Source organism: Ictalurus furcatus, chromosome 29 (assembly GCF_023375685.1).
Source record: "Ictalurus furcatus strain D&B chromosome 29, Billie_1.0, whole genome shotgun sequence".
Lineage (NCBI taxonomy): Eukaryota > Metazoa > Chordata > Actinopteri > Siluriformes > Ictaluridae > Ictalurus > Ictalurus furcatus.
In genome coordinates, this window is record NC_071283.1 from 3,970,343 (window position 1) to 3,986,682 (window position 16,340).

A 16,340-nucleotide genomic window follows, 5' to 3' on the forward strand; every position below is an offset into this window, starting at 1 on the left:
ACAACAACAACAGTGAGCGAAACAGGCATGACAGTAGCAGATGGAGGAAAAGGGAAATTTGTGAACGAGGCTGTGTGGTCACTCATACGACCTACAGAGATCTTTACGCTTTACTGACTGATTAAAGCACTAAGCGTATTGAATCTGCCACTTAAGTTCAAAGGAGACATCAATAGATAGAAAAAGGTCACTATATTTAGATTTTTTTTTCTTGAGTAGCACTCTCAGGGTATTCTACTGAAAAACCCCCCAAAACAAACAACCTGGTAATCTGCACTTCAATAATTTGAGTAGTTCGTCAGTTAGAATAGAATAGTCCTATACATTTGTGTACTTTGATCATATTTGATACAGTACAAAGAGGTTTTGTATTACAGTTAGGGCTGCAACTAACGGTTATTTTGATAATCGATTAATCTGTCCATTATTTCTTCAATTAATCGATTGGTTGGATTAAAAGGCCAATTTTTATTTTCTGTATTAAAAAAAACAAACGTGTTATTTCACATTCGGCCCACTGTTGTCCTTCAAACTGTCACATAAGGCTAAGACAGATGCGAGTGCAGATAAGAGCTATATTAGAGATAGGCAGACAAATCCAAATCGAAAGGCAAAGGCATGGAAATAAACAGGCAAATGGTCAGGCGAAAGGCAAACAGGATAAACCAGGCTGAGACTGGACTCGAGAAACGAGGACGAGAACAGGATCAAAACCATGAAACAAATCATATGTGTCAAAAGTAAACATAGTCAGTGACTGTAAAACCCGGAACCCGCTCACGCTTGAAGCTCGCGCTTCTTGTTTCAGAGCGCACTGCATGCTCCAGCGCTTTGCGCAAGGGGAGATCGTGACAGAACCCCCCCCAAAGGCGCTACTCCCGGAGCGCCAGAAAACACTCCCTCCCCTATATCTTCACAGCCTCTCAGGTCCCGAGTCAGGCATTGTCCCACAGATAGTGGGCTGAATAACAGGCATGAGGCTGGGGAAGGTTCAACTGGGGTCCCTAGGCAGCACCCAGGTGTGGGAAGCTTGATCGTCAGCTTCGGTGGAACAGGAAGGCAGAGCGACATCCTCAGCAGAACAGGAAGGCAGAGCGACGTCTTCAGCGGAACAGGGAGGCCGAGCGTCGTTCTCCGTCGACTTTGCAGGCTGAACTTGGTTGGCCATGTCAGCAGACTCTGGCATGAGCAGAACTTGATTGGCCGTCTCATCGCCTTCAGACAGGAACATGGCTGGAGAGGCCGTCTCATCAACCTCTAGCAGGAACTTGACTTGGGAGGCCATCTCATCAACCTCAGACAGGAACATGGCTTGGGAGGCTGTCTCGTCAGCCTTTGACTGGAACTTGACGTGGGAGGTCCGACGGGAGCTCTGGAGTTGAAACCACCTTGTGGGTCTCATGCTGGAGCTCTGGGGAGGAGGTCGTGTCATTGAACTCTGCAGGTGAGACCGCCTCTTGAGTCTCAGGCTGGATCTCTGGGGCCAAGGTCGCCAAGTTGACCTCCGGCTGGAGCTCTGCAGGTGACACCACCTCCTGGTTCTCAGGCTGAATCCCTGGAGAGGAGGTCATCACGTTGACCTCTGGATGGAGCTCTGCAGGTGAGACCACCTCGTGGGTCTCAGGTTGAAGCTCTGGAAATGAAGTCTCCACGTTGAAGTCTGGCTGGAGCTTGGCAGGTGAGACCACCTTGTGGGTCTCAGGTTGAAGCTCTGGAAATGAAGTCTCCACGTTGAAGTCTGGCTGGAGCTTGGCAGGTGAGACCACCTTGTGGGTCTCAGGTTGAAGCTCTGGAAATGAAGTCTCCACGTTGAAGTCTGGCTGGAGCTTGGCTGGTGAGACCACCTTGTGGGTCTCAGGTTGGAGCTCTGGAGATGAGGTCACCACGTTGACCTCTAGCTGGGGCTCTGCAGGGGAGACCACCTTGTGGGTCTCAAGCTGAAGTTCTGCTCTTGCTCACTTATGGAGCCATTTGTGGGTATGCCAGCTGCTCTTGAAACATTCCCGGGAGCAGAAATATGATCCGTGGATCCCTAGTTTAGTGCACGTTGGACACTGTAGGTTGACTTCTTTACTGCAGCCCTCGGACTTACAGGTCGGTGTTACCTCCCTCGCCGCCCTGTTGACCTGGGGCTGGGGCTGAGCTGTGGAGACCCTCCTGTCGGCCAGCTCCCTCTCGTAATATGAGATGAACGTCTGAGAGGGTTCATCCGTTAGGCAGGGCCTTCCTAACATTTTCTGCAGGTCAGATCTGAACCCTGGACGTCTGAACAACTGAACTGAAAGTTTTACCAACTGGGTTACTTGGCCAAGCTTGCTGGCCGCCCTAGTAATCGGGGACAGCATAATTCTCCAGGCTTGAAAAATAAAACTGCCACTGTAGTAGTTAACATTAGGGATACACCTCAAAGCCATCGAAGGAAGCTGGAACTTTCATTGGGAACCACTGGGGAAAACGCACAAAATCAAAGGCTGGTATACAGATCCCAGCGTGACGCTCTCCTTGCTCTACTGCTGCTTCCATGTTGCGGCAAAAAAGGAGACATGAGGAGTTGAAATACTAAAAGAAATTAAGGGTGAAACACAAAACAGCTGAGTACAATGAAGGCACATAAAGGAAACAACCACTGACAATACAGGGGCGGAGACAGGACATAAACCATAACAAAACATATGTGTTAAAAGGAAACAGAATCAACGTCACTCGTATGTGGAGTGATGCGAGCGTTACTCTCCAATGACGGCGATTTTCGCGATCGCAGAAATGAACACAAAATCAAGCTAACGCCGCCGCAATATTCGCCGGGGCTTGGTGTTTTCTCGAAATGACTGCAGATTTTCCGTACATCCGGAACAAGACGTGTCATGTGACATCATCGCAACGCGCGTTCAGCCAAAGCCCTCTTCAGTTCACACGAGTACAGCTAAAAGGTCTCATTTACCAACAAACATCACCGCGGAAGATGCGATTCAATTCAAAAATTTTGACAAACGTAGCAGTAAAACCAAGCATTTATTCCCGCAATAATCACAAAAAAAACACAAACCCACCTCTGTCAAATACTATATGGACAGATTGTTTTTATTTATTGAAAAAACAACACCTGGTATCATTTTTATCCATTTACAGTTACATTTAATATTGTCCATGAAACTTCTGATTTCACTTACAGTATATTACAGTAGTTGTAAACTGCTACTTCGGCAGGCTTTAACGCAACGATTCGTTCTATACATTTGAAATAAATTCAAACTAAAAACTCACAACGCCATTCTAAATAGATTATTGAAAAATCTATACCTATAATCTAAATCGGTCTTTATTTATTTTTTAAAACATAAATCATATTGGTGACCATCATACAAGTCTCTGAGTTAGTTAGTTAGTTAGTTAGTTAGTTAGTTAGTTAGTTGTCATTACAGACAGTAATATGTTAGAACGAGCGCATCACGCCTCAGCGTCAGGTTTTATTCCTTACACAATAACACGCACTACATTCAAGAAATCCAGCAGTTTGAGCAATTCTCACATTCTTACATAAAATTCTCAGTGGTCAACGAATAATGCGGTGTGTGTGTGTGTGTGTGCGTGTGTGTGTGTGTGTGTGTGGCCTGATGCAGTCTTTACGCTGGATTAGCCCTACAGCTTCAAAGCATTTCAGTTCTGCTCCATTTAGCAACCCTGTGGAAAGCACAGTGTGTGTGTGTGTGTGTGTGTGTGTGTGTGTGTGTGTGTGAGTGTGCGGACACACAATTGTCTATCTGTCTGTCTGTGCATGCTGCAGATAAAGGGGAGTGTGAGTGTAACAAGAATTGTGTTTTGGGGTAAAATGCCTCGCTGTTATCTCTACTTGTATTGTAGTCCTCTCACACACACACACACACACACACACACACACAAACACACACACACACACACAAATTTGACACATTAAGTCAGATTATTTCATAAACAAATATTACACTCTTGGATCCCAGTTTCTTTTTTTTTCTTTTTTCTTTTTTTTACTTCACTCTGTTTCTTTTGTGGTCTCAAATTGAATATACTCACACACACACACACACACACACACACACACACAGTGCTACTGTAACTGGGGCAGAATGATTCAGCCAATAGCCACATTAGCCTGCAGCAACCAGACAGACAAACGACAAAACATCCTTCTATCCCTCTTCTACAGAAAGAGTGAGCGAGAGCTTATAAAGAAAGAGTGAATCCTAACGGGAATAAAGAACAGATCGAATGTTCTCTGGTTTTTTTTTGGACGAACTCTTGATTCATCACTGATCTGTAGTCAATTGTAAAAGAATCTGTTGTGCTATAATGATCTGTTTGTTTAATCTCGTCAATTTAAACATGCTAGTTGTTAGCACGTTTGCCTCGCACCTCCGGGGTCGGGGGTTCGATTCCTTGCGTGCTTGCATGCATGCTTGCATCTCCCCATGCTTCGGGGGTTTCCTCCGTTTACTCCGAATTCCTCCATCAGTCCAAAGACATGCATTGTAGGCTGACTGGCATCTCTAAACTGTCCGTAGTGTGTGTGATTGTGCCTTGTGATGAGTTGGCACCCCATCCCCTGGGATAGGCTCCAGGCACTCCCCCGTGGCCCTGTGTAGGATAAACGGCACAGAAAATGGATGTATGGATGGATTTCAAATGCACAAAACACAGCAATATCTAGTAACCAAAAACCCAAAAGTGTGTTCTCCTATTTTCTTTCTTTATATTTATTTTTTTGCACACACATCCAGGAGACAGAGTTTCATCCGTGAGTTTGACTTCATCTTTATTTTGCTCGGTGCAGTGTTTAAATGCGAATGCATTTGTGCTGCACTGTACTAGATCTCGCTCAGAATAATCAAGCTTATTAATATGCATGGTAAAAAACAAAAAACAACAAAAAAAAAACTTCCTTCCAGCAGACAGATGGCGGGATTTGAAAAAGAGAAATGCGCCACAGAATTGAGGTGATTTTGCGCCAGCAAGAAATATAGGAACCAGTTGGTCTATTTAATGGACTTTTCACACTATATACAATATACATATATATAATATACAATACATATACAGTATACTATACGTATACATATATATATATACACACAATAATATACAATAGATATATATATATATATATATATATATATATATATATATATACACACACACACACACATGCACACACAATGGACTTTTCACACTATATACAATATACATATATATAATATACAATACATATACAGTATACTATACGTATACATATATATATACACACAATAATATACAATAGATATATATATATATACACACACATACATGCACACACAATGGACTTTTCACACTATATACAATATACATATATATAATATACAATACATATACATATATATATACACACAATAATATACAATATACTATATATATATATATATATATATATATATATAAACACACACACACAATACATCAATACATATACATATATATATATATATACACACAATAATATACAATAGATATATATATATATACACACACACATGCACACACAATGGACTTTTCACACTATATACAATATACATATATATAAAATACAATACATATACAGTATATTATATATATATATATATATATATATATATATATATATATATATATACACACACACACACACAATACATCAATACATATACATATATATATACACACAATAATATACAATAGATATATATATATACACACACACACATGCACACACAATGGACTTTTCACACTATATACAATATACATATATATAAAATACAATACATATACAGTATTATATATATATATATATATAATATATATATATATATATATATATATATATATATATATATATATATATATATATATACACACACACACACACACACACATATATATAATATAGAATGGACTTTTCACACTATATACACACACGCGTGAGTGGAAGAGTTGCGAGACCTCTGCTGAGATACTGAACAATGGCGGCAACCTTGAGCTTTCGGGCTTTACCGTACTTCAGCTTTCACTCAGTTCCCACTGAAGTGTTTGTGAGAAAGGAATGGCTTTGTGCCATTCGCCAGGATGGTGGTGAGCGTTTTAAGAGAAGAGCCAGCATTTCAAAGCATCTAATGACTTGAAAAGCACTGGTTGTAAATGTCTAAAACAATTTTCCATTTGAAGGGACAGATCAAGCGAAATGTTTCTGACAAACTCAGAAAAACATGAAGTATATACAAAGTATATATATATATATATATATATATATTTCAGCTTTCATTTCCTGATATTTGCATCTAGTTGTGAAAAACAAATCTCTCTATTAGCTATTATTGACTCGCTAGTAGCAAGAAGAGGGTTTATTTAAAGGAACACTTTTTTTGTCATTAAAAAAAAATGTTTATAGACATAGATTCCTGTTAATGTGCTGCTAAGCGTATGCTGCTAATACGCTTCCTGATGTTAGCTGACATTCGCTAGCATTTCCATTAACGTAGATGGGTGGAGGTCTGGGTCAGTAACATTAGTTAAATAGCTAAATGGCTCATTTTCAAAAGGTCTCGAGTCCAAATGTATTTACCGGCTTGACACTGTTCACACTGAAATGTACTGCATCGGGTTTTGTTATTTGGATGAATGAATATTTGATTTCGAGACTTTGTGTGGAAACATTTAAAAATGAGTGTGTGCTGAAACAAAGCAAAAAAAAAATAAATAAAATAGCGAGCTATTACCTAGTTTTATTTTGTTGCCGTTAACCAAACGACTCATCGAACAGAGTAAGTGTTAATTTGTTAGGAAAGAATATAATGATGCTAATTCCTAGTAGCGACTCAGTGCAGTATCTGGTGTTATGTTAATGCAAAGCTAATGGTACTTTATCACAGAGGTTGGTTTGCTACATACCGCAGTTGTAACTTAAGATAGATTTCTATTTAGCATATTATTTATATCAGTATTATTTTAGAATTTAAGAGCAAATCTTTCACTAGAGGTGTTGTTTTTTTTTTTTTTTTAAATAGAACGTGCTCAGCTCGGTTAGTTAGTGCTATTAGCAGATCTCAGCAGCAGCATGTCAGTTAGCAGTTCATAGCCACATCACTTAGCTTTGTTGCCTGTGAAATGAAACCACTTCCTAATGGGAACTGGCACTATGCTATGGTTTCCATTAACCATTAAAGTGGTTACCATTACTGTTAAGTACCATTAAAGGAACATTTTTTCAACAGTGTTAAAAATGAAGGTTTGTGTTTGGTTACAGTGGGATAATTCTTTTTTTTTTTTTCCCCCTACAACAACCGTGTTTTTGTTTGTAATCGCAAGAATTGTTGAAGTGTGTGATTTCACTTCATGTGTCAGTGCCCAGGTATCACAACTGCTGGAACAGCACATGCACTGTAAACACACTAACAAGCAGGCAGCCTAGCATGAAAAACTAGCAAACAGAGAACCAGGAAGGGTTTGTCTTTTGTGTGGGTTTGTGGTGCTGAAATACACATCATCAATATACAAACTCTGCCCAATAGTTTCACACGGTCTTTCACAGTGATGTTTGTTGGTAAATGAGACCTTTTCGCTGTACTCGTGTTCGTCACATGACGCGTCTTGGCCCAAATCTGCCGAAAATTTGCGGTAATTTGGAACGATCGCAAGCTCCTCTGAATATCGCGGAGTTCATTTCTGCGATCGCACGATCGTGGAATCCTCGAGGGACTGATTTATGAGCTCTGCGTCAATTGCAGTTCGGCTTTACGTGTTCTGAGATGCTTTTCAGCTCACCACGGTTGTAAACACTGGTTATTTGAGCTACAGTAGATTTCCTGTTCGCTCGAGCCAGTCTGATGTCGGGTTTTTTCCCGCCCTTATCCAGAGCGACTTACATTTATCTCATTTACACAACTGAACAGATGAGGGTTAAGGGGCTTGCTCAAGGACCCAGAAGTGGCAGCTTGGTGGTGCTGGGATTTGAACTCATGCCCTCTCTCCAGAAGTCCAATGTAGCTCTTAACCACGAGCTACCATTTCCCCACACGATTTTGTATAAACTCTAGCGCATGTTGTGGTTTCTGAAATACACAATAAACAACCATGCCACAGTCAAAGGCACAAATGCATTTTTTTCCCCCATTGTGATGTTTGATATGAACATTAAATGAAGCTCTTGACCTGTATCTGCATGTTGTTTTACTCTTTGCTACATGATTGGCTGATTGGATAATTGGTACAGGTGTTCCTACCATAGTGGCCGGTGAGTTTACATATGAATTGGTGCAATAAGGCTGCTTTTTTTCTTTTTAAACATAATATGCAGTAGTGTACTGATTGTAATAGGAACATTTTAATAACCTGGAGGCTCTAAAATGTTCTCGCATATGAAGGTTAGATATTTTAATATCCCGAGCGTATTATCGTCTCTCGTATTTAAACGCTGTTGAGACAGCACCTACTTTCCTTAATGTCCATTTATTAGTTTCAGGTATATTACGCAGTTTAGACCTGACATCATTGGAAACGCTCTAACTCTTCCTTAAAATTAGTGCTTTTTGTGCTTAGGTGTATGGCATTGTTTAGCTATAGAGTGTGTGTGTGTGTGTGTGTGTGTGTGTGTGTGTGAGAGAGAGTCCTCATTTTCACAGTGTTGCATATTCCCTATGGAGCTGACTTTACATTGACAGATTTAAACCTGAGCAGATAGACACATGCTGTCCAGGTGTGTGTGTATGTGTGTGTGTGCATGTGTGTGTGTTTGTGTGTGCATGTGTGTGTGTGTGGTGGCAGACAGAGAGAGCGAGGGTAAGTGAGAAAGATATTAATGGCTTGGCCAGATGGAGAAGATGTAAGTGCTTTATGGCGAGTCTGGGCATTATGGGAAATCCATCCTCATTGTGAATTTCAGGCGCCAGATGGGTGACACCGTCTCCTCGGGCTGTCAGAACGAATCTCACTTATCGGATACCGTTGTAATTTGTTTATTTTATTTGAAATATACTATTTGCATGTCCAAAGGTAAAAATCTACATCTTAAAATGTTCTACTTTCAGGTCATGGTTTACTAAAGGTATGCAAGTATGTAAAAAACAAAACAAAACAAAACAAAAAAAAACCCATGAAAAATGTGCAAGCAGGTTTACTGACAAGGTCTGCAGAGAATTATGTCTTTTATACGAGCAAATTGGGAAGTCTTGCCCATTCTGCATTTTCACCTTAATGATTAGCTTGCAGTTTGGACTTTCATATCATATCATATCCTATCATATCATATCATAAACCATTGTGGGTGGAAACTGTGTTGTTCTTTTTTAAATAAGAAAATCGCAACGGAACATAAACTGTAAGCAGTGAAGGAAGACTGGCCGTGATATTAGATGGGAGGCTACAATCGAACATCCGTCAATACCTTGACGCTAAAACTATTAGTGTCGAGCAATGCATTGTGTTACAGCATCTCATCGATTGCGTAATAAAAACGATGTGGGGCAAACTATTATACACGCACTAACAGATGGATAGACGGGTGCGTTGTAACCGTTTTGTCCAAACAAGCGACAAAAAACCGACGACTTTTATAAATTTGAACAGTGTGTGCTTAGTTTATCTACTTTTATTTCTCCTCCAAAGAAAGGTATTACCGATAGATAGAGTATATAATCCATCTTGTTCATGTTGATTGCACCCACAACTGTATTTCACTTTTGTTGACGTGACACTGATGATGTTTGGCCACGTCACTAGTCTGGGCTCGGAAGAAATCAGCCCCATCCTCGTTTCTTCACGCATCTCTGTGTAGTTTTCTTACATCCACTGGTGATGCTGTTGTGCTTGGTTCCACATAATCAGCTTTAAAACATTAGTTAACAACCAGTAATCTGATATGGAGGCTAAACTTGAAACTTTGCACCGATCAGCCATAACATTAAACAGCTCTGACCCGTCGAGGCATGGACTCCACAAGACCTCTGAAGGTGTGCTGTGGTATCTGGCACCAAGACGTTAGCAGCAGATCCTTTAAGTCGTGTAAGTTGCGAGGTCGGGCCTCAATGGATCGGATTTGTTTGTCCAGAACATCTTACAGACACTCGATCGGATTGAGATCTGGGAATTTGTAGGCCGAGTCAACACCTTGAACTCTTTGTCCTGCTCCTCAAACCGTTCCTGAATAATTTTTGCAGTGTAACAGGCGCATTATCCTGCTGAAAGAGGCCACTGCTATTAGAGAATACCGTTGCTATGAAGGGGTGTACTTGGTCTGCAACAATGTTTAGGTAGGTGGTGCGTGTCAAAGTAACATCCATATGAATGCCAGGACTCAAGATTTCCCAGCAGAACATTGCCCAGAGCATCACACTGCCTTCTTCCCATAGTGCATCCTGGTGCCAGCACTTCCCCAAGTATCCGACATACACACACCCGACCGTCCACATGATGGAAAAGAAAACGTGATTCATCAGACCAGGCCACCTTCTTCTAGTGCGCCATGATCCTGTTCTGATGCTCACGTAAATAGGTACTAACCACTGCATATCGGGAACACCCCACAAGACCTGCTGTTTCGGAGATGCTCCGACCCGGTCGTCTAACCAGCACGATTTAACCCTTGTCAAAGTCGCTCAGATCCTCACACTTGCCCATTTTTCTTGCTTCCAACACGTCAACTTCGAGAACTCACTGTTCATTTGCTTCCTAATAAATCCCACCGCTTGACAGGTGCCATCATAATAACATAATCAATGTTATTCACGTCAGCGGTTTTAATATTATGGCTGATCAGTGTATAGTGTTTTAGATTTGTTTGAATTGACTTATCCAACACACAGTTAGAAACTCAAATCCCAAATGGCTCTCTCCTAACTGTATCTGGTCCTTATATAGAGAAAAACAGGATAGCATTGTAAGCACTGCTCTGAGGTTAGCAGAATATCGGTGGTCGCCCTGCCAAAAAGTATGTGATTCATCTAAATGATTCATTCGATTTTATAGTCGTGTTAGAGCAAGTAAATCACCAAACTGTGCAGGACACCAGCTCTGGAACTGTACATAATGCACTGTAAGTCTAATAGACCTCGAGGTACAATGCGTGGAAAAAAACAACATGCATGCCTCCATGTTTGTCTTTTGTTACCAACAAGCTAGCAGTGAGCTGTGATGAGTGATGTATAAACTGTTCATCAGCGTCATGCAGGAGATTCAACAAGCCAACGTGTCTGTATGTTCAATGCGTCTAAAGCGAATACTAGTTTATACAGCACGAATCATTTAAAGATGAAAAGTGGACTTTGTTTTGAGGCCATGCTGATTCGACGTCACTCGCTGAACTCGGGGTCGAGGAGACCGTCCCAAGTTTACGAACTCTGAGTTGACGCCAAGTTTTCTTTGTTTTTCCAAGTAAAGTGTGCAATGTTACATAATCCAGTATGTAATTATTTTCCCTTCGAATATGTAAATATGATCATCAGAATAGTATGCACACAATAAAATTAGTTCTGACAGCTCTAGTGTGTGTGTGTGTGTGTGTGTGTGTGTGTCACTTCTGTCTATATTTGTCTCAGTTTCGTTACTCGTCTCTAGGGCACTGCAGCAGCCTCTCATTTCATCTCCCTCTCTCGCTCTGTATTTTCTCCCTCCTCCAGGCGATGGTGGAGACGGTGAATAACCTGCTGTGTGGGCGCGCTCAGCCTGCGTGGAAGGCGCTGTCAGTGATGGATCAGCTGCGCTGTGCCACCATGCTGCTGGACACAGTGGAGACGGCTGCCTTCATGCTCGCTGACAACCTGCTCAAGACCGACACCATCCAGGAGAACACTGACAACATCCGTATGTCTATATCAGCACACACATACATAGGCTTACACCACAGCTACACGAAATACTTGTTTTTAACTGGCTGGTAAGGTTTAAGGCTTTCATTCCTTTTATGACACAATTCTTGAATCTGATTGGTCGGAAGGTGTTGATTCGTTTTCTATAGCAGCAGCTCTGACAAAAGTTCAGGTCAGTAGGTTTATATTAATACACGTTTCTGTTAACTGGGTAAGAGAATAGAGCTCGGCCGATACCGATAACTGAGTCGGGCGGTACCTACCTGCCGATAACCGATTAATCAACCGGTAGTTTTTAAAATCCATACTGAATGAAAACATAACACTCAAAGCAAAATACTGCTGAACTTTATTACAAAAATAAACAGTACCGTGAAAATGTACTGTACTTTTTTTTTTAATGAAATAAATAAATAAATATTAATATATTAACAATATAATAAATATTAAAGTAAATAAAAGATATATACGTCCAAACTGAACCAAAAAATAACACTCCAAGCAACAAATAAACACAGAGACGTCTAAAATGAATCAAAAAACACTTCAAATAACACAACAAAATTAGTCAGCGATGGTTTTTATTTCGCCTCTAGAGGCCGCTCTCGTAACGTATAATAAGGACAGAGGACGCTTCTCAGCCGCTCTGCAGCGGTCACAACCGAGAAAAACCATCGGTGTGGATATTTGCAGATAGCTGATAGGTCCAGAAAACGGGTATCGGTTCGATCAATCGGTCGACTTCTATTAGAGACACTACGTTTAAACATATTGACTGCAGTCCTCACTTATATGGCACGGTATATAAAGCAAGTCAAATTCATTGAACATTCAACACACACACACACACACACTGTGATAGAAAGCACATGATATTCAACAGGATCTGAGTCGCGACCGTTTGTGACCCATCTGTCCCAGAAACATTAACACATCAGGACACTTTTTAAAAATAAATTAAGATCCGGTGTAATGAAGAGTGGGTGATAAAATGGACAGGAGAGTTTTACGTCAAGGCCCATTAATATACAGGTGCTCTGGGGTTCTGAAAGAAAGAAAATGCCAACACGCTAAAAAAAAAAAACACCCACACCCACACAGACTGCTTGGATATTTGCTATTATCACACAGCCACCATGAACGCTGTTGCTGATTGGCTGGCTAACCTTCTGACCTATAAATCCATTAGTGTGTTGACAGTAAAAGAACTCTGCATTTACAGAAGTGGATACCTCGGGTCTAGGTCTGTGGATACACACTGTAACAGGATCTTTATTCGCACATAAAGACCTGCTTACACTTTTAACCTAGATGTTCTGTATGGGTCAAAGTGACACATTAAAATGTATTTCTTTATTTATTTTAACCAAAAAAAAACCTTCACCTGGGGGCAAAATGAACCATGATTTTAGTCGGCGGTGCCTCAGAAAACCATTCAGATGGCCAGATTTTGTAGTTCTGAAATCTAGACACTTTCCTCAGCTAAAATGTTCTAAAATGTGATATGTATCTCAACCTGAAGTATAGCTCTGGCGTTTTAAAGCCCTCCAACAGGGAAAAAGGGAGAAAATCATTTAAAGAATTTCCAATTCCATTGAAGAAGGCTCTGCTTACTGTATTTTTTTATATATATATATATATATACACACACACAGTATCTCACAAAAGTGAGTACACCCCTCACATTTTTGTAAATATTTGATTATATCTTTTCATGTGACAACACTGAAGAAATGACACTTTGCTACAATGTAAAGTAGTGAGTGTACAGCTTGTGTAACAGTGTAAATTTGCCGTCCCCTCAAAATAACTCAACACAGCCATTAATGTCTAAACCGCTGGCAACAAAAGTGAGTACACCCCTAAGTGAAAATGTCCAAATTGTGTGAATAACCTCCATGCTAGTTTAGTAGCTCATGGTTTAAGAATACCATCAAAGTAAAACCCCGATAGAGAGAAAACACAATAGAGTGTGGAATCCTTTTTTTTTTTTTTTTTAAATTAAATACAGTCGAGGTCATATGTTATATGCCGTGCGGAATCTGAAACAAAAATGTTAATCATTTAAAAACAATAAAAGGGATTGCATCTTGTTTTTTTTTTATGTAGTACTGCCCTGTATAAGCTATAAAAGTTCACATACGCTTGGTTCTAAACGCTCTGTGCTGTAATGTGTCTCGTAGGCGGGATGTAAATGAGGTTTTCATGAGGGTGATCGGTGTAAATTGTTATATTATGGGAAATATCTTATGTAGCTTCTGAATGACAGTACTAAATGAGAAAAAAAGAGAAGCTCTTTAAAGAAAGTAATACTTTTAATGTATCGTGTTGCCTTCTTGAGCATCAGTGAACGTTTGCACCTTGTGTAATAGTCGTGTACGAGTCCCTCGGTCGCACTCGGAGTGAAACGATGGATCTGAACATCATATAGTCACTGTTGGAAAGGGCTCAAATATGCAGAATATGCTGGAAAAGTAAAGAATGTGCAGGATCTGGAGGATTTTTCTGAAGAACAATCCTGTAATTGTCACGAGAGAGAGAGAGAGAAAGAGAGAGCGAGTGAGAGAGAGACAGAGAGAATGCCGTCCCTCCCACCCTTGGCTCCCGGCCGTGGATGGCTTGTGGCAGTGGTGTCTTGGCGGTTAAGGCTCTGGGTTACTGATCAGAAGGTGGGGGGTTCAAGCCCCAGCACTGCCAAGCTGCCACTGTTGGGCCCTTGAGCAAGGCCCTTAACCCTCTCTGCTCCAGGGGGCGCTGTATCATGTCTGCCCCTGCGCTCTGACCCCAACTTCCTAACAAGCTGGGGTATGTGAAGAAAAGAATTTCACTGTGCTGTAATGTACACGTCACCAATAAAGACTCATTATCATTACTGTCAGGATTCCAACCCGCGATCTCCCGATGTTTTCTTTCCTTGACGCTCTGAATGTGTGGCGCATTAGCACGTTTCTCGTACACCTAGTATCTGATTACAGACTGACAGGCTTAACGTGGAACCACGCGGGACCGTACTGACGTGCGTGCGCTGCTACGCTCCCGGGCAAGCTCACAAAGCAGCCTAGGTGAAAACTTCTCCACGATGTCAGATGTCAGAGTTTATTTGCTAGAAGAATGACTCATAATTAGTGTTTAAGAAGACGGGAAAACCGAAAGTTTACAAACGTATCGTTTTCGTGCGAGTGCGACGTTTATCGCGAAAGTAGTGAACGGACCATGAAATTGAAAATTATTTCAAACGAGTACGGCCGAAGTAGATTTTCTCACACACACACACACACACACACACACAAATGAGATTCATGGAGCGGAGGGAAAAAGAGAATGCAATAAGAGAGTCTGAGACACAAAGGGAAGGAAAGTGAGACAGGCAGTGCAACGCAAGCATATTAGGGAGAAAGAGCGCGAGAGACAGAGAGAGAGAGAGGACATGAGAAACGGATGTATGGCGCAGAGCCAGAAAAGACAGCAAGGACGAGCGAGCCTGCTGAGCGGATCAAGCACATAGAAAGCATTTTAGACAGTTGTGGATCGGGGAGGGGGATATCGAGCACACAAGATAGAGAAAGGTGAGGAATGAGCGAGAGAGAGAGAGAGAGAGAGAGAGAGAGTCGAGTGTCGAGCGAGGCCTGCTTCTCCTTCAGCACTTCCGCAGCACCAAAGAGGAAATTTATTATCACTGGCAAACAATTTAGCCGCCATTGTGCAACGCAAGGCCAGTCCATGTGCATCTCATTACACAGAACAAGCTCTCAAAGGGATCAGCCTCTGGGCCTCACTCTCCTCTCCTCTCCTCTCATCTCCTCTCATCTCCTTTCCCCACCCTCTTTTCTTTTCTTTTCTCTTCTCTTTTCTTCTCTTTGCTGTATTCTGTCCCATTAACGTATCGAAATGTCGAACACAAACGCGTCGTCACACCGACGTGTCTATCTTTGAATACCGTACGTGAAATAATTCCTTACACTCCTTTAGACCTTTCTTTTCTTTTACGGTTATTCGTCGTCGTCGTCGCCTTTTTTTGCTTATAAATACTTGCCACGGGAACAAAACACAAGAAGAAGAAGAAGGAGGAGAATTCTTCTGTTTTGGGATCTGAGATCTTGAATCCCAAAACCGTAGCCGAAAGCTAGGCGTAATCTCGCGTCCCAAATCTCTCTCGATGATCAGTTTATTCAAATGAACCTCGTCTTTGTCTGTCTCTTTCCTACATCGCTTCAGGCTGCTTCCTCTAAATCTGGATGAACAAAGAAAAAGAGCGTTCAGAAGAATGCTGCAGTGTGTGCGTGGGTGTGTGTGTGTGTGTGTGTGTGTGTGTGTGTGTGTATGTTTCGGTGCAGAATGCAGATATATTGTCTTACTCGGAGACGCTCTAAATATAAATACAATCTCTTTTACGCAGAATAAAAAGCAATAGGCAGAGCAATAAAATCAAAACGACTTTTATGTTCGATATAAAGACCACTTGTACATTAATCTCATTTGGTGTGTGTGTGTGTGTGT

The 16,340-nt window shown here is 41.2% G+C and overlaps 1 protein-coding gene across 4 annotated transcripts in view; it reads left to right on the forward strand.

Moving 5' to 3' along the window:
- The window catches only part of adgrl3.1 (adhesion G protein-coupled receptor L3.1), a 198,557-nt gene that overhangs the window by 127,142 nt on the left and 55,075 nt on the right, over nucleotides 1–16,340 (forward strand). For all 4 annotated transcript variants that reach the window (XM_053619428.1, XM_053619431.1, XM_053619429.1 and 1 more), the window contains exon 11: nucleotides 11,655–11,838. In XM_053619428.1, the coding sequence (XP_053475403.1) occupies nucleotides 11,655–11,838 (184 nt within the window). The remainder of the gene's footprint in view (nucleotides 1–11,654; nucleotides 11,839–16,340) is intronic.